Source organism: Magnolia sinica, chromosome 6 (assembly GCF_029962835.1).
Source record: "Magnolia sinica isolate HGM2019 chromosome 6, MsV1, whole genome shotgun sequence".
In the NCBI taxonomy this organism is placed as follows: domain Eukaryota; kingdom Viridiplantae; phylum Streptophyta; class Magnoliopsida; order Magnoliales; family Magnoliaceae; genus Magnolia; species Magnolia sinica.
In genome coordinates this window covers 15,860,693-15,884,563 of record NC_080578.1, presented here as the reverse complement: position 1 = coordinate 15,884,563, position 23,871 = coordinate 15,860,693, and the positions used below count along the sequence as shown (strand labels likewise).

Below are 23,871 nucleotides of genomic sequence, written 5' to 3'. Positions count from 1 at the left end.
TGAGCAATTGTTACTATTTCTAAGTGTTTGTTTAGTAAGGAAGCATGGCTCATAAACCCAAAGTCAAATGTCTCGAGGGGGTAAAGTAAAATCTAATCATTACATTTTCACGTTACAAAGCCAAACGGTGATTTCAAGGTCAAACAATGTAAATAAAAATTACCATAATCCATTGACAACTATTTTGAGGGTTGTAATTAGAAAACCAAACAAGCCCTTGGACAAGGAAACATCTTATTGTTTTTCCAACCCGTTGGCCTGACGTCACTTTTTATATGTTTCTTTTGTAACTCATATGACAATTTAATAGCTTCCCTTTCAATCGTTGAATTGGCAAGAAGCGAGCTCTAGAGGTACTATCTATCTTGAAACAAGCCTCCTAAGGCTTGGAATATATGAATAAGAACCTTTGTGATTAAAAGAAAATTCTACTCATGGTGATTCCCATGTTCGTGTTTCCAAATTGAATACACATGATAGTAAATGAAAATCATTTCTGCCGAAATATTCTATTTTAATAAACAATACTTATTAGAATTATAAATATTACAATGAGGATGAACCCTTATTTCCTATCCCCCCTTTATTGCTTAAAGAGGAAGCTATTCTGCTAATTATATCAGTTTTCATTTTATAAGTATGATTCACAAGTGCCAACAATGAGTGTATGATGTAGAGCCTGCTGTAAACCTATTCCTGGCACAATTGGACCGAAAGAAGCCTACACGAAAGCGAACATAGTCCGTTAAATCCGGATGTAGTTATATGTAGGGCATGAGGTAAATGAGTAAATGAGTCCCATGCGCATCAAGTTTGAAGAAATTCATTCGGGATAGAGAGAAATTGACATTCGAAGTGTGAATCATGAATCAACCATAACTTTGGATTCAAGTATTGTTATGGGATGCCCAACCTATCAATCTTTACTATAACGGGCCATTTGGGGTCAACCAACACCCATATATAGTGGGTCTTGTCGATCCATTTTGTGAGAAAACGCTTCTTTCCAATTTAAAATTGTGAGTTTAGGAAAAATGTATTATTTTTAATAGTTTTTTAATTTTGACATATTTCCTTCCTTTTAAAGTTTTAGCATAGACAATCTTTTTAAGGATTGCTTGTAATCATGTTAGGAATCATCCCACACCATTAATTTAGGTCTTTCTATTTTTGATAAAATTTACTATTTCGGATAAATTCTAGTTTAGTCAAATTAAAACTCCTAATTAAATTTGTTTATAAGTAATGTAATCAGAAAATATGAAGATTATTGAAAAATCAAATTTCAAAATTTCCTTTTTATCTTGTGAATTTAAGAATAACATTATGAATTTAAGGTTTTTTCCTACTTGAGGAAGAGCCCTTCCCTGCATCACTGTAAAGTAAGTGTTCACATTTAATTGGAAATGCCATTTAGTATTGATCATCTAAACAATTTATCTTTTTAAGGAAAACCATGATACGTTGGTAGAGATTTCATGATATGCAAGCTTTATAAAATTGTACCTTAGGTAGACAATTGAGTGTTGGAACTCTTTCAATTATTTAATTGTTGAATTAGTGGACATTTAGTAGATAGTTCAAATGAAAAACATCCAGCAGTTCTATTTCAATAAAATGAGCCATGCAGTTGTCTAACTTTGCCTAAAAAACATCTAGCAAAGCCCAATTACACCCAACTATTTTTCCGATAACCTTAAAGAGATAAAACAAAAATCTAATTATTCTCGCAATTTCTTCGGCAATTTCTGATATCTAGTAGACCTCTTAGTTGTATTTGAAGCAATTCACCATCTTTAGTTCTTGTTGGCCTAGATTTAGAACTACCCTCAAAAAACGGTTTGTGTAGTCATAAATCTTATTGCATTGGTTGAGATAAATTGGCTTTGTTTATTATTTTGATATTAAAAAAATAAAAAAATTTAAAGAATTTTTTTTTAAATTTCTTATCGAAGCTCTCACACCTTCTGTGAATACATAGAGAAACTTGGGTGAAATCCAAAACGTTTGTGGGCTTAGGCTCTTATCTTGCAGTTGAGTCTGGTCTCAGACCCAAGCCTTTAACTTGTGGAGGGAGAGTGAGTCAGACATTTAAAAGGCTTAGAAGACCCACAGCCACGAGCGTAGAGGTGCATTTGGGCATAGCATCAAACATTCAAACCTCATTCTCATAGCAAAAGGAAATTTCCTGTGGCCCACAAAATTACAAATGGACCATTAAATAAGACAGAAATGACCAACATATCGGACGGTCAGGATTAACCCGTTTTTTATATCCATTTCCCTTCTCAAAACGCGTTCCTGGCTCCTCACCCCTCACCGCTGCTCCCTTTTCTAGCAAAGCCTCTCTCTCTCTCTCTGCAGAAGTGAAAATCCAAAACCTAAGAAAATGGCAGCTTTTAGAACTAACTTTCTTCTGAGAGAAATCTTCCATGCTTCCCCGTTTGTAAGATTCCGGCCGATGTTTTCAACACCGGCGCCGCTCGACGTCTTTCGATCCCTATCTTGTTCCATCAGGAGCAGCCGGATTCAGTGCATGGCGTCAGATTCCGGCGACTCCGGGAAGAAGGTGTCAGCTCGTCTTTCGCAGATGCAAGAGCTTCTGCAGAAAGCCGAAGAGAGGTCTCTTTCTGCTGGCAGCGGGCCTACCCCGAAGATCACATTGGGTACAACGATGCCCTTTTACATCTGCTATATTACGAAATTGACATCTTTCTCTTCTTCCTCTATATTATATCTATCTGAATGAGTTTTTTTTTGGATAAAAATGCTCAAACTAGTGGATTAAGTGAAGAGATTAACTCTTTAACATTAGTTAGAATCATGGGAATAAAAGTGGGCCCAATATGGTTTTGGCGATCTGGACCGTTGGTCTCCACTACGGATGGAGCATGCCCCAGAAAGATTTCCTCAATAGGACAATCCTGACCTTTTAACTTGTTGCCTGAAAATAGGTGGGCAAGGTCAAGAAGAGAAATGCAGCATGGTGCATAATCAACTGTAAAAAGACCCAAGATTGGTGGTCATGATGGATCTTCAATGGAGATATTTTTCGAGGATGGTCCATCCATGGGGGGTTGACATTAGACCAACGGTTTGGATTGCTGAGACATGGGATTACTTGGACAAATGTTACTTATCTGCTTTATTTACTCAAAAATTGATAATCTATGCTGCGCAGGTATGCGTGTTAGCATTAGATAGAGTGTAGTACCTGCATAACCCCAAAATGATTCAATAGATTCAGTAGCATATTTTAATCAAATTTAGAAATGTTGGGATTTCTATGTGAAGCTCAAAAGCTATGGTAATTGTACAATTTAGAATATTTTTTTTTAAAAAAAAAGAAGGAAAAAGAAACAGAATTGACATACCCAAATCCATTGAGTGTTGGGTTCAGATAGGTAGTTCACTCATTGAGATGAATTTGTGTGACAATTGATAACTATGTTTGAAAACTTGAAAAAAACTCAAGTTGACTCGATTGAATTTCATCGAGTCTAAAAAAAAAACTCAATTTGGCCATGAGTCATGACTCAGTTGAATCTTTCACCCCCAATTTGACTCAATTGCGGAAAACTCAAAACTCAAAATACTTGATAAAACTCTACTCGACCCGCCAAGCCTCTACGATATTTATGTATTTTGAATATTCAATATTACCAAGTCTTGGTTGTGAAGACTCTCAAAAAAAAAAAAAAAAAACACTAAAAATAAAAAAGAGTTTTAAAACTATGATCAACAATATGTTACTTAGTTTATAGAACTGGAATTTTCCATTTCTTGCTCGCCGTTCTGCCTCACCAAGCGGTGATCTAGACCCATAGATATGAATATCGGTATCGTATCGGACAATAAGGCCGTATTGGCACGAGACAATACGCGATATGGGGTCATATCGGCCGATACAAGGCCAATACTAATAGGACATCCGAGCACCATCTAGAGTATACCAGAGGAGGAGATCTTTGGCCCCAGTTCCATCATCTCTGTGTTTGGACGCTCATTATATGTGGCCCGAATCGAGTATGTAGCCGTGTTGGAAGACCCCACATGCATATTTATGCATCTTTGAAGGCCCCACATTAGGAAGATGCATGTGGGCTGCATATAGGAGCTTATTGGACACATCTAGACCGTTGCATTCATTGGATACATTTATCGGACCGTTGGATCTCACATGTGGACTGTGGATCATCTTAATTGTTGGATCATGATTGTAAGATCATCTTGATTGTGGGCCATTGGACACGATGGAGCCATTGGGATGACTTAGTTTATTTATTTTAGGTATTTTGGTTTATTTTATAATTTAGTTGAAATAAGGGTGTTTTAGTCAATTTTATGCAATAAGAGAATTTTTGTAAAAACAACCCAATTGGTCTAGTAAAGGGTGGGTATGTGAAGCCCTAGGGATTATTTTGCATTGAAATAAACTTCTCTTTTTTGCTTTGAGCAAAGAAAATCTTCTGTGATTGGAGTTGGTGTGAAACCATGGAGTGATTCCAACTTATCTCTCTTATTCTCTTCCTTCAAGGTAGTCTCTTCACTTTTCTCTTCTTCTTCTCTCTCTCTCTCTCTCTCTCTCTCTCTCTCTCTCTCTCTCTCTCTATATATATATATATATATATATATATATATATATATATATATACATATATATATCTTTCTCTATTTCTTTCTTTTCCTTTTGTTTCCACCCACATTCCATCCCCATTATCTTAAAACCATCCAAACCTAGACTGTACCCAAATTGTACAACCATACGAACCCCCACTCATGTCCGTACGACCGTACGAATGTGACCATACGGCCAGCCCATCCCCCCTTTCATTCCTCTTTTGATCCTTGATCTTTTCCCTGTATATCCCATAATCCTAAGCCTATAACCTAAAACCCTAACCTTAGAACCAAGATTCCCAAAACTCTACTTTTCTAAAACCCTAATCCCCAAATCCTAGCTTCCTGAATCATAAAACCTTAACCAAAATCTCCCAAATTTCAAAACCCTAATTCCCAAATCCTAGCTCCCCTAATCCCAAAACCCTAATCCAATTCCCAAATTTCCTAGTTCCTAAAATTAATCCTAACCTATCAAAACCCTAACAAAGTGAAGTGGTTCCCTTGAATTAAAATTAATCCCAAGGCTAGATGGAAGTTCTACCTTCCATAGATCATAATTGATTCATATCTTCGAAGATCTCATTGCGGGATTGTTGTTTGGTTCGAACTCAAGCATATTTAATACTTGAATCCTTTAAATTTGTGATAAATTAGTTTTATTTCGTGCTTTGATTTCTCTAATCAATTCATTATTTGATTTTATTGCTTCGTCTTAGGTTAGACCATCCGTCTTCCATCGGATATGCCAATAAAAGCCTGATTTTGATTTTTTTTTGTTTTTCAAAATTTCACTCATGTTTCTTCTTCTTCTTTTCATTTAAACCATGGAAGCAGCTTAAAAACTCATTTTAGGCTAGATGTAGACCTATTTTGATGTCAAAACAAATGATTTGAATGAGATTCGACAAATCAAAGCGAAGTGGACCATTATGGAAAGAATCGGAAAGAAGGGTAAAGTTTCACTTTCTTTTTGATATTTCATCTTCTTTTTGTTGTATTTCAATGTAATGGGCTCTAGTTCACCAAATCATGCTTGATTTGTGTTCAATTAGGAGCCCATTTAGTTGATCTTCAACAAGTCAAACCGACAGACAACTTCTTCATCAAAGAATGGTCTGATACACCATCATATGTATGTCCAAAATACAAAAAGAAAAAGAAAAAGAGTTTGATTCTTGAATATCTTATTATTCTCTTTTTTCCTGATTTTTCCATTTATTCTTTGGCTTAAAAAAATCTGACCGATACGCGCTGCTACAGCTCCGATACCGATACACAATGCCGTATGGTATCATTTTTCCGCTAGCCCGATATGTTGACCGATACTGACATTTAGAACCATGTCTAGACCATTCATCTAGCGTGACCAATAGTGAAAAAAGGAATCCCTTCATGATGAAATGACCTAACATCAATACTAATGTGTTGGACATCAATTAACTATCCTTTGGGCAGATGGTGGAGATATGCGATTAGCAGGAGTCTTGCCGTTTCTCTAGCGACGGGTTCATCCACTAGATGAATGGTGGCCCACTATGTGGCAAGGCACAAGAAGTGAGCAACAAGTGCAAGTAACTGTAGCAAACCTTTAGAATTGTAAACCATTAGATCGTTCGTATGCAAATTTCGAGTTAAGAGGATCGGTGAACAATCGTCTGATTACATGTGTGTGCGTGCAAAGAATTAGATGAAAATGAATGATATATTAAAGTACATTGAAAGCCCTGCTGCTGTTACCATTAAGATATTCTTATACACATCCTGTTGTTAATGATACTATTAACACATGTATCTACTTTTCAGAACCAGTGTGTAGGTTGTTTTGTTAGGCTTTTCCATTAAGTTGTGGCAGTAAATGTGACATTGGTATTATGGTAAATTAGTAATCAGAGTCATTTACTCATAGGAAGAGGGTTAGTGGTACAATGATGATTGGATTTATAGGCCTGTTTTCTGATTCAACTGTCTTGCTTGCTGTTCTGGCAAAGGAAGAAATTTATGATTTGTAGTGAAAGAACAAAAGTCATAATGTTGGGATGAGCCCCTATCTTGTATGAAAGGTGAGCTCAGGTGGTAATTCAGGGCGAGTCCATATCCCTACCTTCATCATATTGTTCTCTTTCTTTCGTGGTGCCATTACAAATTCAGGTGCCAACTCCTTAAAGCTCAGATTCACCTGCCACATTCAGTGTTGTAATGTGTGATTGCATAAGCGATTATGGGATCACACAATCGCATACATTGGTTTAGATCGCATATGCCATGGTCGCATATGTCATGCAGGTAGTCTGCCATGGTTATGCAATGGCATAATCTTATAACCATGGCATACTCTGGTATGTCATGGCATAATCAATGGTCAAATTTCTTATAGATTGTAATAAGTTGTAACTTGCATTGTATGCATCAACTTATCAAGATTCAAGTCCAATACAATTTCTATGTTTGTAATTTTTAATAATTAATTCTTTCATAGTGTAACTTGTTGATTGTTTTTTTTTTCTTTTTTTTTTGGTTATATATAATATAACTCAATGTATAAATGGTCTAATAGTCAAACTATGATGAAAGAGGTAAATAAATCCAATCCAATCACTTGTAGTAATTAGACATGGTTTTTCTTAAAATTTTTAAAAAAATTACATTTTTTTTCCATTTTTTTAATTTTCAAAAAACGAAAAGAAAAAGCCATTAGCTTGAGTGATCACTTATGTGATTATGCGATGGCACAAGCGATCAGCCCAGGCTGATGGCTTATGCAATTATATGCGGTTTGATAACATTGGCTACATTGATGATTATAAACTGTTTCTGGATATCTTCTTGTATTTGACTATTTCTATGCATTTTTAGGAGGCGCATAAAAGGCATTTGAATGTAGCATCGGAAAAATGAGTTTGGGAAATTGAGGCATACTTTCCCGATGGAAATTGCTCTTTTGCTCTTCTAGATTAGTAATGCCTTGTTGGTTTGATGCCAATCCAAATCTGTTTTCACTGCAGACCATGTTACTGTTAGTTTTGCAAGAAGTGGTGGGCCTGGAGGTCAGAATGTCAACAAAGGTTAGTTTAGTTCTTTATCTTCATCATTCATTGAATATATGCCTTTTATGTGACTGGTTTTTGCAAAATAAACTACTTCATTAAAAACCATCAAGCTAAATGGTTAAATGGTTTGCCTCATGATGCATGTGCCTCTCAGCGAACATGGACAAAAGAAATGTTTATCCCAGCCCCAGAGGCGAACGCCTGGATATCTTCCTTTTATGTAACTCCTTGTTTTATGTAATACATATATACCAATCCATCCATCAGAAGGGTCCCAATTGTAGATTCCATGTCCCAAGAATCAGGTCCATCCACTAGTCAGGTGGCCCATGTGCATTAGCTGACTTGTACACGCATGGGGACTTAGCAAAGCGCTAATATTTAAGTCTATCCTTCAAGTAAACTCAGTGGCAACAACATGTGGTTGTCATGGAACTTCTTGACCATGAAGTTTTGCTGTAGTAAAATTTCAAGAAAAACAAGCTGTTACATCCCTTGTGGAGGTCCTCAGAAATGATGTATTTGTATTCCGTGGAATAAAATGTCTTGTGCCTGGCTCCTTTGAATGATTAGACCACTGTTTTGGCAATAGAAAATGTGCACTAGGTATACATGTAAAGAAGCTGAACACTCCGTGTATGAATAAGAGATTTGCCAAGCCCACACGCGTGTTCAATAGAGCTCATGCACACGCCACACGTGCTAGCATGGAATGATAGGTCTGCAATCCAATCCATCTGTTGGAACAGAACCTCTATATTGATGCCATAGCCCAAGAATCAGGTTGATTCACTGGTCAACCTGAAAAACTTGGCCAAACAAATGCACGGTTCTGAAAAGCTTGGCTGAACTTTTCTAATTCTAACCCATCTGCCTGTTCCAATATTGGGGCCCACATGCTGAGTGGACTGGATTTATTTCTGGGGTTGGAAACGTTGGATCTTGCACCCATGTGCCATGTTGGTACATATGTGACGTGTGCATGAGCATTATTGCACATGCACATGCACTTAGCAAAACTCCTATGAAAACTAAAGATTCAAAGATCTTCTTCCCCCCTTTTGGTCATATGCCTATTTCTGGCATCCTTTTTCATCGTCATCTTCTAGTGGCTGCTAATTACTGAATTTCATTTCTGAAAAATACGTTTGTTGTCACAGTGAACACTAAGGTGGACATGCGTTTCAATGTTAAGGATGCATATTGGCTGAGCGACTGGGTTAGGGAAAGAATTATGCAAATGGTCCGTCCAGATGCAAACAATCCTTTATCAAGTGTTTATTTTATGACTAGGCATCTTTCGACATATGCAATCTCGTATGCCTAGAAGACAGACCCATCTTTCTATTTTTTGCATGCTCGCATTTTCATTTTCTAGAATCTTCTTCTCATTACGTTGATTACGTGGAACTGGTTCTCATTGCTAACAGGAAAAGAATCGCATTAACAAAGATGGGGAGATTGTGATTTCTTCTACAAAGACCAGAACACAGAAGTGAACTCTTGCCCTATACCCTTTTATGTCATTTTTGTTACATGTTGCCAAAGGCAATTGGTTTCACTTCATCGTTCTTCTTCAGGGGTAACATTGAAGATGCTCTGGAGAAACTTCAGGTACAATGGCCATTTTTCAAATGTAACAACACCCCTTGCAAAACGATGATATTCTTACTTTTGGTGGGCCATATTTTTCACAATTTGAAATCCATGTTGTTCGATTTCATCCACTCATGATTTTTCGGATATGTACTGTTATTAATTGTTTCCCTTCTCATATTGATATTCCAATTCAAAATGCATGCAATGATGTCTTGCTTTCTGTCGCACAGGCAATTATTGATGCTGCTTCATATGTCCCACCACCTCCTTCAGAAGAGCAAAAGAAAAAGATTGCCAAGTTGTATGTACTTTATCATCCATGGTCTTGATTCCAGAAGCAAGGATGAATGTTGAAGGAATTATTTTTTTCTTGAACATTGATAATTTTATCGAGAAAGGATGCAGCCAAAAAATACAGAACCCATGAGCCCAAAAAGAAAAATTACAACTCAAGCCAGCTATCTGGAAAATGAGCAATTGCCTTTGAAGCTATCACCCACTCCATAACGTGAATTTTAACCCTCCTAAATACCTCCATTTCTTTCCCCCTCAGGTTTATTAAGCAACGACCATTCCTTTCTAACCAAAGAAACCAAATACCCACTAGTAGACATATTTGCCATACTATTTTCTGGATATTCCCTTTGCTGGCACCATGCCACGTAAAAAAGAGACGATCAATAGAGATTGGCATCACCCATGCTACTTCAAATAATTTGAAGAAACAATCCCACAACCTTTTAGCAAATGTACAATGGATGAAAAGATGATCTACCGATTCCTCATCTTGAAAGCACATAAGACAAACATTTGGGAGAATCATCTTCCTCTTGTGGAGATTATCAACTGTTAGCACCTTCTTTTTGCCCACTAGCCAAGCAAACATCTCTACTTTTGCAGGAACACCGTATCGCCATACAAAGTTTGTCGGGCTGACTCCTTCATTGCTTTCTACCCCACTTAACAGCTTGTAAAAGGATTTCACAGAAAATACACTGGATTTTTCTTTTCTCCAGATCAAAGAATCCGACTCAGACATTACTGGATCCACCTTAGAAAGCAGCCCCATCAGATTTAAGAATTCTTCAATATCTCATCATCCTCGAGATTTCTTCTATACAACGTGGACCAAAGTGACTTCAAAACATTGAATCGAGTAGCATCTATCCACTCTCAAATCTGCCTCTAAAGCGATACTCACTAACTGTGGGAATACCTCATTCAATTTTTGATCCCCCACCCATATATCCTCCCAAAATCTAATGTACTTCCCATTTCGCAAAGAAAACCCTATTCCTTCCCAAGCTTTGTCTTTCTAGCGACACCACTGACTTTCATATATACGATGCCCTATATAATGATGACGACCTAGTCCATCTACCCCTTTCATCCATCCCATATTTTCTACACACCACCTCTCTCCATAACAAACCCTCTTTCCCTCCAAACCTCCATACCCACTTCCCTGATGAAGCTAAATTCACAACCTCCAAACTTCTTAACCCTGCCCCCCTTAATCCCAAAGCTTACACACTTCCTCCTACTTTATGAGATGAAACTTATGTGTTTTTTCTGCTCTCTTTCATAAAAAAATCCCATCTTATTTTCTCCAACTCAAGCAACACCAACTTCGGACATTTGAAAATTGATATATAGTAAACTGGGAGATTGGACATCACCGCCTTAATCAAAGTTAACCTTCCACCCAAATATAAGTGTCTTCCTCTCCATTGCGACAACTTTATTTCAAATCTCTCTATCACGTTGTCCCACATGTTTCGACGGTCTTCCTATACACAATGGGAAACCAAGATAGGTTGTAGGAAAAAAACCTTCCTTACATACCAAAGATTCCATGCCAAATTCACTGGCTCCTCCTTAGAGATACCCACCCTCAATAACTCGCTTTTACTGATATTCACCCTTGAACCCAATACCGCCTCAAAACAAACTATAATTGTTCAAAGGTTATCCACTTTTTTTTTCATCTGCCTCACATAATGATAAAGTATCATGTATATATTTTGAATGAGTCACCAGAAATTCTGAACTATCCACCCCAAAACCTTTCACCAGCCCAAACACAGCTCTTCTATCAATCATCGCGCTAAGAGCCTCCATAACCACCACAAACAGAAGGAGGTTTGTGTTGGCCTGTCGGCAAAAGAATATGGGAAGTAATTGCTGTTGTTGTTTTTTTGTTCTCTAATTAAAGGGCTGCTATTGGGGAGCAAAAGCGGTTGCAGAACAAGAAAGCTCTGTCACAAAAGAAAGCAATTAGGAGAAGCAAAGATAGCTGGGATTGATCGTAAGGTAAACTGTTTGAGGCCTTTGGATCATGTTTTAATTCTCATCCGAGTTGGGTGCAACTCCAACGAGTCGACTCAGATGCAGTGGGACCTGATCCAGTTTGACACCACGTGTCACCCTGGACTCAGGCTAGTCGTGACTCAACTTGACTCAGGGCTGAACAAGTCAGATCCGAGTCGCCAAGTCTTTCAACCATGCTTTGAATAGGATATTAGAAGAAAACTCAATTAGTATTTCACAATGGTTTCTATATTGTAGGATTATGTTGCATGACATTGGCAGTGAGATCATCATTCTTTTATATTTTTCTCTGATTAGGTGAAAATGCAAGGATTTAAGCCTCGAACCATTTACATGAATACTACTATTCTTGCACGGGATTGGATCCAACTGGTCCTGCAACCCCAGAAGATGAGGATGGAACCGCACTACCAGATGAAAGAAATCTAGACATGTCCCAAGAAGGATTAAACAACAATCTTTGTACTCTGTATATAATGGCACCCTTCTTTCTATAGAATTCCTTGATTTTCAAATTTTCATTGTAAAATGTAATTGACCAGGATGGTCATGCTACATATCCATTAATGGCTATTTTTATTTCTCCAGATTTTTGTTAATGGTGACTTTGATGATTTGGGTTTCAAAAGCAATCAAGGGTCAAAGCTTTTGTTGTAGTAAACTTGTTTGGAGTCGGTTAAAACACACAAGATTTACATGTTGTTGCTGGTTTTTGCTTGTTGGCAGCAGAAAGAGAATGCCATGGCATGGACCTTCCAGGGACAATTGGTTTTTAGCCAGGGGGAATGATCAACATCCTCATTACCGTATCTTTGGAGCTTGTGGAGCCCACCTTGATGTGTAAGTGCCATCCAACTTGTTCATTAGGTGCACTGCTCCATTTATGCCTTGAGCCCCAAATCTAGCCCAATCCATAATAACTCAGGTGGGCCACACCAAAGGGAGCAATGGGAGAGATTGGTAAGGGTTGCACCCACCATAGAAACTTCCAGAGAATGTGAGGTCCACCATGTTGTGTGTATGTCATCCAGGCCGACACACCATAACTGAAGGCAAATAAAAAATTCAGGTGTATATGGTTTCTGGGGGTGATTGTACATTGCTCCCTGTGGTATCTCACTTGTGCCCCACCTGATTTTTGTATCAGGATGATTCTTGGGATGCACAATTTGAATTCTACATACACATCATGGGTGGGCCCTACCTTTAAAAAAAATAAAAAATCATGGGTGGCCCCCACACAGCTCGAACATATGGTAATTAACATTCGTTCCAACAATTGTGATAATGGTTTAGCAAACAGCTATGATCGAATTGGACGGAATAGATATGAATTTGATATACCAAGGTCAAACATGGAGGAACTACGGTTTTCAGTTCTGACGAGTGGGCCCCCTGGTTCCCTTATCCAAACCATTAATCTCTTGCATCATACTGTCTGGAGTGGTTTTCCTCTGGATACCTCTTTTTTTTTTTTGGCCCACCTTAGCCAAATCTTTTTGGCTTCGCATTAAAAGTAAAAGATATAAAGGACGGTCTACATTCAACTGAAAAAATATCCGATTGGTCTGCTTTTTCAAATGTGGGCTGTCCACAGTAGAGTTCGTTACCGACTATCCAAATTCATTGGATAGAGGGGCTATGATCCACAGTAATCTTCAACAGCATGATACAATTCAATACATTGGAAATGCAAAAGGAAGCGAACATCTACACAACAATGTGGCCCACATCAAATGGGCGGTTGTCCATTTTTCATATGGTGTGGCCCACATCAAATGGGCGGTTGTCCATTTTTCATATGGTGTGGCCCACCTAATGATAGGATAAGCCTGATTTTTGGGGCACTCAATTATCATGGTGGGGTTCACGAGATGCATGGGTTGGATGGCATACACACAGCACTGGGCCCACACAGAGGCAATACTTATAAGCAGGTGAATAACTTTTTACATTCAGGTGAAGAACCTTGTAATACAAGCTTAGTCGAGGAACCGACCTCTTTCTATTTTACTATTATTTTTATATATATTAAAAAAAAATCACTGAAAAATCATCTCAGGAAAACGTGCACCTCTCCGGTGTTTCGATCTATATGATTGATCCAACGGCTCTTATTACCCAAACCCCCTCCTGTTCCCAACTGCGCGATCTCCATCCCATTCCCCACCGGTAGAAAGGTGGATCGTACGGCACGTGTGCCGCTTCCAAGCATGCCACGCCATCTAAACCCGGGAACGGCTTTCGGGCTCGCGTTCTTGCAGACCAGAACCGCTCCCTTGCTGCTCATCTTAGCAAACCTCAGTACTCTCGCCAAGTCCCTGCGCCGGCAATCAATCACCACGAAATCCACGCCCGGAAGCCCCTCCATCGCCTCTTCCGCCTCCCCAACGACGAATTCTGGCGACACGCCCGCCTGGGACGTCGCGTCCTCGTACTCTAATCTGGACTGTTCGTCCGGGACCACGCACACGTGTCTCCCTCCCGTGTGCCTGCTCGCGATGGCCAGTCCGATGCTGGTCGCCACGTCACTGCCAAGCGTCCACGCCTCGACGATGAGCCGGGCGTTGGAGCCGCCGGCCATGGCGGAAACCAGCTCTGCCCCTTCGGAATCCTGAAACCCGCCCGTTTTTACCGTTCGAACGGTGTCGATGTAGGCCTTGGAAGCGATTTCAGCACACCAAACCGTCTTCATGTCTGTTATCTGTCTTCTGATTGAGGAGTTTTTGAGGTGGGTTTTGTAAGAAAGGGGATTTTAGTTTTTATAAGCGAGAAAGCTTCTAGAAACCGGTTTTTGGTGACTGACTGCTGAATAAATCCAAAAACGTTGATTTCGAATGGAAAATAAGTGGATTCGTTACCTAAGCAATGACATAGTATAACCTAGACCCCACCTGTTATATTATTACTTAGAAGAGCTGATACCACACGCGATCACACGTGCGAATATCAAACGAGTGTGTGAGATCCGAGATTTCCATGAGGTTGATTTTACTGATCAGCTACGTATTGTTGTAGTAATAAGGTAATTTAAGAAATGGAAGGCTATTCTTTCAAAATGATTTCTTTACCTTGAGCTAAGTAATTTTCTTTAGGTGGTGATAGTGTATTAGGTTTATCAGGGAATTTATAATTAGTGAGCAGATTAAAATTAAAATTAGATTGCCAATTTTATTGATTTGAAGGTAAGAATGATATAATCAATAAGAATAAAAATAAACTAAGTAAAGAAGAAACAAGTACTTGTGGCTGGTTGTGCCAACAAAATGGCCTTAAGAAATAAGTCGGCAGAATGTAATTGGTGATCTACTGAGGATTTGGTGATGGAGGTTTGATGTGGGTGGTAGTAAGTAAATTTACTCATAAGGTGTATTGCAGCAATGATGCTGGACAACAGTGAATGTAAACTAAGAATTCTAAATTTGTTGTAATGGGAATAGACAGAAGTGAAATATCTGAACTAAAGGATAAATAGCATTGCGTTGTAGAGAGTCCAAAGCTTTTGGTTAAATGTTGTTTTTATAGATTTAGAGAGATAGTGGCAGTGTTGCAGTTGTCTTTATGAATCTTTGATTGCACATTGGCTTCTATTATCAGATGGACTCTTGTTAATCTCTCATATTTTCTTATTGCTTTTGAAAAATATCGGACGTCCTAGAGAAATTTATCTTTTTGTGGATTTTTTTTTATTTGGGATGACCATGTCATGCATGACCTGAATTGTAAGGAATTTGCAATCGACAATTACACATGTTGTACATGTGTCAGTCACATGCCTTCAAATGATATCTGCGATTTGCAAACATGTGTACAACTCTTAAGGAGTTTGCTTTTTGCATATTCCGTGTCGCTAGTCAATTTATACGTAAGTGACGGCGACGCATGGTAGTGATAGTTTTCCACTGGACACGTGACAAGTCAGGTATAAACAAATATCTTGGGGCACATTTGAAGTATTAAGTTGCTTGATTTATCTTTAGGTCATTAATCATGCCTCATTTGTAAACTCACAAAAGTTTTAACCCAAGGTCATGGGTTCAAGTATCCATTAGTGTGAGTTCGTGCTTGTGTATATGTATGCGTGGGATGTGACTGTGTATATTACCAAAAAAAAAAAAAAAAACTGATTTTTGAGATAGAAGATAAAACCGTGTCCAAGTAGACTTGAACGAGTGTTTGGGACAAGACAAGTTCACCGTGGGCCCCATTGGAAGAACGGTCTGAACTTTAAGAAACAAAAGGTGGCCCACAAACCCCACATACCGTTTAATGGGAACCGAATATGGACGGCATGGTGGGATGGTGTGGGGGCCAACTTCGTTATTAACTCTTAAAGAGGAGGGCATTGTGGTAATTTTCTTCCTGATTTTAATGAGGAGTACTCTGGCAGATTACAACAGTTCATACACATGCATTCATAAATAGTACTTGTACACTACTAACCCAAACTAAACCCGTCCAAATCACATCACTCACTGTAGATAGGCTATAACCCTAACATCATTTTGATTGGATGATCCTAATCTCTTATCAATGGACATTTGTTAAATGCTTGGACCATTCATGATTTTTTATTTCAACCCTACCTTAGGTCTCCACAATTCATCCAATTAGTGCATTAGATTAGCGCAAGTGTTGTACTTCAAGCCATCTAAAATGGGTTCCATTATTTTGACAATTCAATTTTGGTTACGATTTCAAAAGTGTAAGCTAAATCGTCCATATTAACCTCTAGTTAATCACGCCAAGGTTTGGCTGATGCAAAGCACGTGCCGCAAGGAACGAGGTGACCCATTTTTGTTCGAGTATGGTGGCTCACTCGAGTTTTAATCTATCTTCTTTTTGGGTTGACGTATTAAAATGAACCACCGCTATAAATATATATAAAATATCAAATAATTATCATAGTGGCTCATATGAAATTTGTTTTACCATTTTCTTGGGAAGTGGATTGCATCCTACCCCATCTGTCTCTTGCCCCAAATGGGTGGGTCCATTGTAATGTATCGCCGTCCATCCCTTCTCTCTGGACATTTTAAGATACGTGCCCACAAAATTAGGCAAATCTAACACTCAAGTGGACCACATTAAATAATAAGCTTGGGTTAGTCATGCTCCCCTGGCTCTTTTTTTGTTCTTTTTTTTTTCACACACGGCCCCAGACACTCACGCCAATGGAATTTCACCACCTATGAGTACTCGAACCCTTGAGAGTCTACCGCCAGAGCAAGAGCAAGTACTCCACATACTTAGCTTTCTTTTAAATTAATAGTTGATGCCCCTCTTTGCAACTAATTGTAGGGTTAAATGGACCAAACGTTGCTTATGTTACATGTAGTAGAAATTCATTCATTTGTTGAATTTGTTACATTGGAATAATAATAACTACAAATCTCGCTCTAAGGAATTTCTCAACAAATCTAAGGCTTCTCTCGGGATATTATTAGGAAAATACCATTAAGACCAAAATTTAAAATATTGTTATAAATGCATGTTAATTTTAATTTTTAAACATGTAATTTTATAATAAATTAGTTAAAATATCTACTAGTGCAGATTTGGCCAAAATAGTAAGTGTCTATTGCTTCACCAAACCATTCTCCTAATTATTCTAAGCTCTTTTCACATGGGACACAGCCCGACGGATGAAGAGTTATAATCAAACTAAAACTTACTATTTATACTAAAAATGAAATTAAAACAGAGAAACGACCGTCGATCCAGGGGTTTTCGCAATTTCAGGTTGCGCAACCCAATGTAGCTAGGTTGGTTGGCTAAAGTAGCTCGTTTTACCCCAAAATCATATATTTTACGTCCAAGAGCAAGTACTCCACATACTTAGCTTTCTTTTAAATTAATAGTTGATGCCCCTCTTTGCAACTAATTGTAGGGTTAAATGGACCAAACGTTGCTTATGTTACATGTAGTAGAAATTCATTCATTTGTTGAATTTGTTACATTGGAATAATAATAACTACAAATCTCGCTCTAAGGAATTTCTCAACAAATCTAAGGCTTCTCTCGGGATATTATTAGGAAAATACCATTAAGACCAAAATTTAAAATATTGTTATAAATGCATGTTAATTTTAATTTTTAAACATGTAATTTTATAATAAATTAGTTAAAATATTAAATAATTCCCAATTTACATAAAATAATTTCATGATAAATTTGCAAAAATTAAAATCTACTAATATTATAACTCGTGATATTATCTTAACAATGCAATTTAAATTTATCAAGAAACAAGGAAGAGAAATTCAAAATCTCGACAACATTTGTCACAATGTTAACCATCCATTAAATGTCCACCAATACACTAATTAAAGATGGTAATTCAGTGTACATTGCGATGGAATTGGGACCATTAAGAAGATGATAGTGATAATAAGAGCAACTTCACCTAGTAGAGAGAAGATAGTTGAGATTTTGTGATCCGTCGCAGACAACTCCCTAATAGAGGAAGATCGACACTATAATACTTTGGTATTAACAGATACTAGGTATATTTATATCAATTAGATCTAAGTTCTATAATTAAATTGCTTATCAATGAGCATTTTCGACTCGAAGCCTCTACTCATCTTAATCTCGATGTTTTTGAATCTTGTCTAATATTTCACTGTCATGGCATCTTGAAAGCAAATCCTATTCTATATGATATCTGTAGCATAAGTTCAAAGCACTAGCTAATCCTTACCTTACTTTAGTGTAAGATATGAGTTCGTGGGAAAATAATAGCAGTCAAAAATGATTATTTTAAGATGGATGATTGAGGGATCTTATCCACCCATCATTGTCATCACCGTTGGACAACAATGTAATGTGGGGCCCACCACTTGGGAAACGGATTGGCTACTCCCCCTGACACCAGCCCCGAGGCTGGTGGTAGGTGCTCTGTGGGCCCCACAATGATGTATGTGTTTCATCCATTCTGAATGAGATGTATATAAATCTTAGGTGGACCACACCACATGAAAACAATAGTGATAGGATATCCACCTTTAAAATCCTTCTAAGGCCCAATGTACTGTTTATTTGACATCCAATCTGTTGATTAGGTCATACAGGCCCAGATGAAGGGAAAAAACAAAAATCAGCTTGATCCAAAACTTTTATGGCCCCTAAAATGTTTTTAATGGTCGACGCTCATTCAACACTGTTTCCTATAATGTGGTCCAGTTGAGATTGTGATATAACTCATTTTTTGTCTCATACTTTTAAATGACCTCTAAAAATAGATGGACGGCATGGATGAAACACATACATCATAATGGGCCCTACAGAGCACCTACCACCAGCCACAGGGCTAGTGTCAGGGGGAGTAGCCAATCCGTTTCCCACCACTTGGGAGGACAGTGGTGATGGGCAACACATGGCTTTTATGTGTCACTTTCAAGATGGTTGGTTATGTCAGGCCTAAGGGTGGTGTGGGGCCATGTATGCCGTTTAACCTACGCTAATGCTTACTATTAATAAAAAAGATACTATGGATTTGGATGATGTCTTCAATCAATTCCCTATCACGTGTAAAGCTTATACTTGTGGTGTGCACGGTTGGGTAATCCAGACCGTTGAGCTTGTGGATCCCATCATTGATGGACCATGCTCCAAAGATCCCTTCAATTGGACAACTATAACTTTTTTATTGCTAGCTAATAATAATTATATCAGCAATCTGCTTGCAAAAAGGGCCAAGATGGATCAGTAGAGTCGTCCAATTAGGGGGATTTCTGGGCATGGTCCATCAATGAAACGGCAATGAGATCAACGGCTTGGATGACCTAACCATGGCTTCCAACACAATGGGAAAGTTACATATTATTCATATATAGAATTCAGCCTCATTAGTTGGATATTGTTATACCGTGATACCAACTGTCTTCCATGCTGCTCACGTGTTACTGATATTTGAGTGCTAGTATGATGCTGAGCTCATGGATATGAGTAGAATTATTAAATAATAATAATAATAATAAGGATTTTATAATTATGGGCACACTTTAAATAAAATAATAATACAAAAAAAAAAAAATATGACCTACAAGGTGTTAGCAAATAATTTATTGGATACACCGAAAATAAAAAATAAAATAAAATATGAAATTCATTTCTTGAAGCTAAATCATACAACCCGAGCATTTCCATCTCCAAAACATCCAAGTAAGAATACTACCCACAAATTCACATATAAACTCCAAAAACTTTTCTACCATTTTCGATGTGGGACTAAAAAGTATACATTGCACTTTTGAATTTTTAAAATTTCTAAAAACTATTTTGGTAACAAATCTCAAAATTTTGAAATTTTGAATATTTTTCAAAAAACCACAAATTTCAACACAAGGGTGCTAAAAAATAATCCCACCTATATGTACATGGGTGGACATCTACTCACCCTCACATTTATACAAGACCCAAGTCGTTCATCAGGTGGGTCCCATTATATATGCTCCCTAGCCCAAAAATAGGTCCTGTCCACAATCACATAAGCTATTGGTTACGTCATTATTAGCGCACACACACACACACACATATATATATATATATATATATATATATATATTCTTTAAAAAAAGGTTCCATTTGGAGTATAATTCAAAAGTTACGATTTAATTCTGATATCATATATGTTTTATATTTATTCATGTATGTTATGTGTATTTATGATGTAACTTTTTTCTTTGTTAAGTAACCTCTTCACTTACTTGACTTGGGGTGTGGGCTCTCGTATTCTTTTTGGCCCTAGGGAAATTTGGGATAATAGAACTTCCTACAACTTGAGGATGGGTGGGGCCATCATAATGTTTGCAAGGACTCTATACTATTCATGTGTTTTTCTAGATCATCTTAGCATGTGGGTCCAAAAATGATTCAGATCCAAAACTTAATGGGTAGACGGTAAGAAAAAGTTGGTAGGGAAATGCCTAGCATTGAAACCTTTGTGGGGTTCGCCATGAGGTTTATACACCATCATATCATTCATAAGGTCATTCTTGTTGAGATGAATGGAAAATACAAAAATATTAGCCGGATCCAAAACTTTTGCAATCACGTGAATGCTTCAATGGTGAATGTTATACCTTCATCATTTCTTTCGTGTAGCCCACTTAAGTTTTGGATCTATCTTATTTGTTCACGTCCTAAGATGATTTGGAAAAATGAATGGACATGATGGATTTCTTACAAAAATAATAATAGGCCCCAACTAACTTCCCTTCCCATGAAGTCTTTGGGATTGATAAATTTTCAAATCAGATCCTCTACTTGCATGAGCAGGGAAATCTTACTTGTTGTAATATGATTGGGCCACATCATCATACATTGCATTTAATACAGCAGTGTTGACAATGCCAATGATGATGTAAACAAAATAAAAATAAAAAAACACCTTTCAACTTCCACATTGAACTATTAAACCCTCCATTTTAAAATTGCATTGACTGCACTTTTCTTGAGAGTTTAAACTATTTCTTTTAAGTCACATGTAAAACCTTTGGTAGTATCCATTTATCCCTAATCCTAAATAAGAAAACACTAAGACATCCTATGCTTAGCTGATTTTTTCAAATAAAATTGTATTACACCAAACATATCTTTCATTTTGCAATATTTCCATTTTTATTTCTAAATTTTTAACAGCAATTTCACCATCCATTAGCTCACATAAAAGATGGACAGCTGAAATGATTTCCCCCTTACAAGATAAGACAACCAAGAATCATTCACACACACTACAGTATCTCTATCATTTCCACTAACAAGCTGGAGACAACTGCTTAAATGAATTTGGTAGGCCTTTTGTAAGCTGTCGTCTCTCTGTAACTGTCACCCACATGATCAATGGACCAGCCCCACTTTTCGGCAGGGCCGATGTTTAATGTATCATCCGAAATAGGTACATGTTGCCCGACACATACTGGTATCATTAATGAATGATACAGCTGTGTATATTGGTACAAGGGTTTTGAACCTCGATCGGGTAGGACCATATGGACCATTTGGACCCATCTAATGGAAAACTTGGATCTTGCTTGTTTACCACATTGGTTCATATGGTGGGGGCCTTTACCAAACGTATGGGCTTAGTAGATGACTTATATTAGACAGAGACTTCCAATTTAATAAGTGAGCTTTCACCTAAGTTGTAAAACACTCATGAGTTCGACCAATAGGATAATCATCTTGTATACATATGTGGTTTGGCTGGTGACCCCAATACTAGCTAGCTGATGTCAAAGTTCTGTGGGGCTTACCATGATGTATGAGTTTTATCCATGCCGTTCATTTATTTTTCTAGCTCATTTTAGGGTATGAACTCAAAAATGAGGTAGATTGAAAGCTTAAGTGGACCACACCACAAGATACAGTGGGGATTGAATGCTTGTTGTTAAAGGTTCATGCTTATTGACATCCAAATTTTTCATAAAGTCATGTTACCCTGGATGAAGGGAAAACACAAATATCAGTTTGATGTAAAACTTTCGTGGCTCAAAGAAATTTTCAAGAGTAAGTGTTTAATCTGCATTGTTTCTTGTGGTGTGGTCCACTTGAGATTTGGATCTGCGTTATTTTTGTTCTCATGCCTTAAAATAATCTAGCAAAATGAATGGACAGCATGGATAAAACACATACATCATGGTGCAGCCCACAGAACTTTAAAGCCAGCTAGCTAGATGCTGTTGGGGTCACCAGCTGAACTATGTCATTTGTATATATTGGATAATCTGTGTACTGTCTAATAATCGCCTTAGATCATTAATGGTGAAGAAAAAGATGGACCGCTGATGACCATCGTATCATATCATGATCTAACCATGATTATTATGCCATGGTCAAAGGATGATCTCTCTCTCTCTCTATATATATATATATATATATATATATATATATATATATATATATATATATATATATATATATATATGTATGTATGTATGTATGTATGTATGTATGTATGTATGTATGTATGTATGTAGATATATGTGTGTGTGTGTGTATGTATGTGTGTGTGTGTGTGTGTGTGTGTACACACACATAAGAGTTTCAGGAGGTGCCGCATCATGTAGACCATTCAGATTTTGTGCCCACGACACATGTGCAAAGGTGTGCACGGGTGTTCACGGAAGAAGGTGCACAAGTGAGCATATGCTTTGCTGCTTTGACAGGATAACTGAAAGATAGATTTCGTTTAGTTGGTATGAGATGATATTTCTTTCTACTTTACTATTTATATCTTTGATCCAACCATGTAGGTTCATCTCATGTTTCGAAAGTTTTCATAACCGCTCTTTACTATTGCTCTCTATATGCTTCTCCTCTTGCCACCTGTCCTATACCCATTCACGGACGATTGCTCCTTCATCAACCGCTTGAGAAATACACAGCATCATTTGATACACTCCAGCTATACTTATCAAGAAATCTCTTCTGTATATATTTGCAGATCTTCAAATACACCGTGTGTTAGAGCTGGGCATGTCGGACTCGATCTGACTAGATCCGACCCAATCCAAACCGAACCGATGGCTCGGATCGGTGCGGATCGAGTAGGGTCATTCAGATCCAACAATTTTTTGGATCGAGTTCGGATCGTGGTCAATCCAGACCGATCCGAAACCCGATCTGATCCGACCCAATCCGGAGCCGGCAGTATAAGCTTTCATATAAAAATGTATTCCTAAGCTGCACAGAGCATGAAACACTAACAACGTCAATAGCAGAAAGAAAATGAGAGAGAATTTGGGTTTAGAAGAAAGTATCTATTTCTTCAGTGGCAAAAGGAAAATGGGAGAGGATTTGGGGAGAAGTTCGAAGCAATAAGGAAACACATCAGTAGCTAAATCGCTATTGAAGTTACGTTACCAAGCCATGTAGACCCCACCATGATGCATGTGTTGTATCCATACCGTCCAACCATTTGTGGAGATCGTTTTATGGCATGAGAGAAAAATGAGATAGATCTAAAGTTCAAGTGGACCCACCAAGGAAAACAGTGGGATCAGTCACACCCACCATTAAAACATTTATAGGGCCACCATCATGTATTTTTTAGATCTAGTGTATTCATAAGTTAACATAGAGATAGATGAAGTGAAAACAAAAATATAAGCTTGATAGGAAATTTCTGTGGCCCCTAAGAAATTTTGAACGATGGATGTCATTGTCCCCACTGTTTTCTTTGGTGGGGTCCACTTGAACTTTAGATCTATCTCATTCTTTTTTCTCATGCCATAAAACGATCTCTGTAAATGGATAGACGTTATGG

General features: G+C 37.7%; 2 protein-coding genes across 2 annotated transcripts; one reads left to right on the top strand and one right to left on the bottom strand.

The window, feature by feature from the left end:
* The first annotated feature begins 2,298 nt into the window (after positions 1 to 2,298).
* Positions 2,299 to 12,187, top strand: LOC131248383 (uncharacterized). Its single transcript, XM_058248651.1, has 8 exons — positions 2,299 to 2,666; positions 7,626 to 7,685; positions 8,831 to 8,913; positions 9,101 to 9,165; positions 9,251 to 9,284; positions 9,500 to 9,570; positions 11,485 to 11,582; positions 11,898 to 12,187. The coding sequence occupies exons 1-7, from the start codon at positions 2,390 to 2,392 to the stop codon at positions 11,573 to 11,575; spliced, it is 681 nt and encodes a 226-aa protein (XP_058104634.1). The 5' UTR covers positions 2,299 to 2,389; the 3' UTR covers positions 11,576 to 11,582; positions 11,898 to 12,187.
* A 1,466-nt stretch (positions 12,188 to 13,653) lies between these two features.
* On the bottom strand, positions 13,654 to 14,295 carry LOC131249518 (uncharacterized). The gene has a single exon (XM_058250324.1). The coding sequence runs from the start codon at positions 14,293 to 14,295 to the stop codon at positions 13,654 to 13,656; it is 642 nt and encodes a 213-aa protein (XP_058106307.1).
* Positions 14,296 to 23,871: the final 9,576 nt, after the last annotated feature.

Bases quoted from the DNA above. Each gene is read 5' to 3' on its own strand.
- LOC131248383 (XM_058248651.1), top strand. From the start codon at position 2,390: ATGGCAGCTTTTAGAACTAACTTTCTTCTGAGAGAAATCTTCCATGCT. The intron at 2,667-7,625 runs GTACAACGATGC...TTTTCACTGCAG, and splicing joins TACCCCGAAGATCACATTGG to ACCATGTTACTGTTAGTTTT. The intron at 8,914-9,100 runs GTCCGTCCAGAT...CATTGCTAACAG, and splicing joins GGGAAAGAATTATGCAAATG to GAAAAGAATCGCATTAACAA.
- LOC131249518 (XM_058250324.1), bottom strand. From the start codon at position 14,295: ATGAAGACGGTTTGGTGTGCTGAAATCGCTTCCAAGGCCTACATCGAC.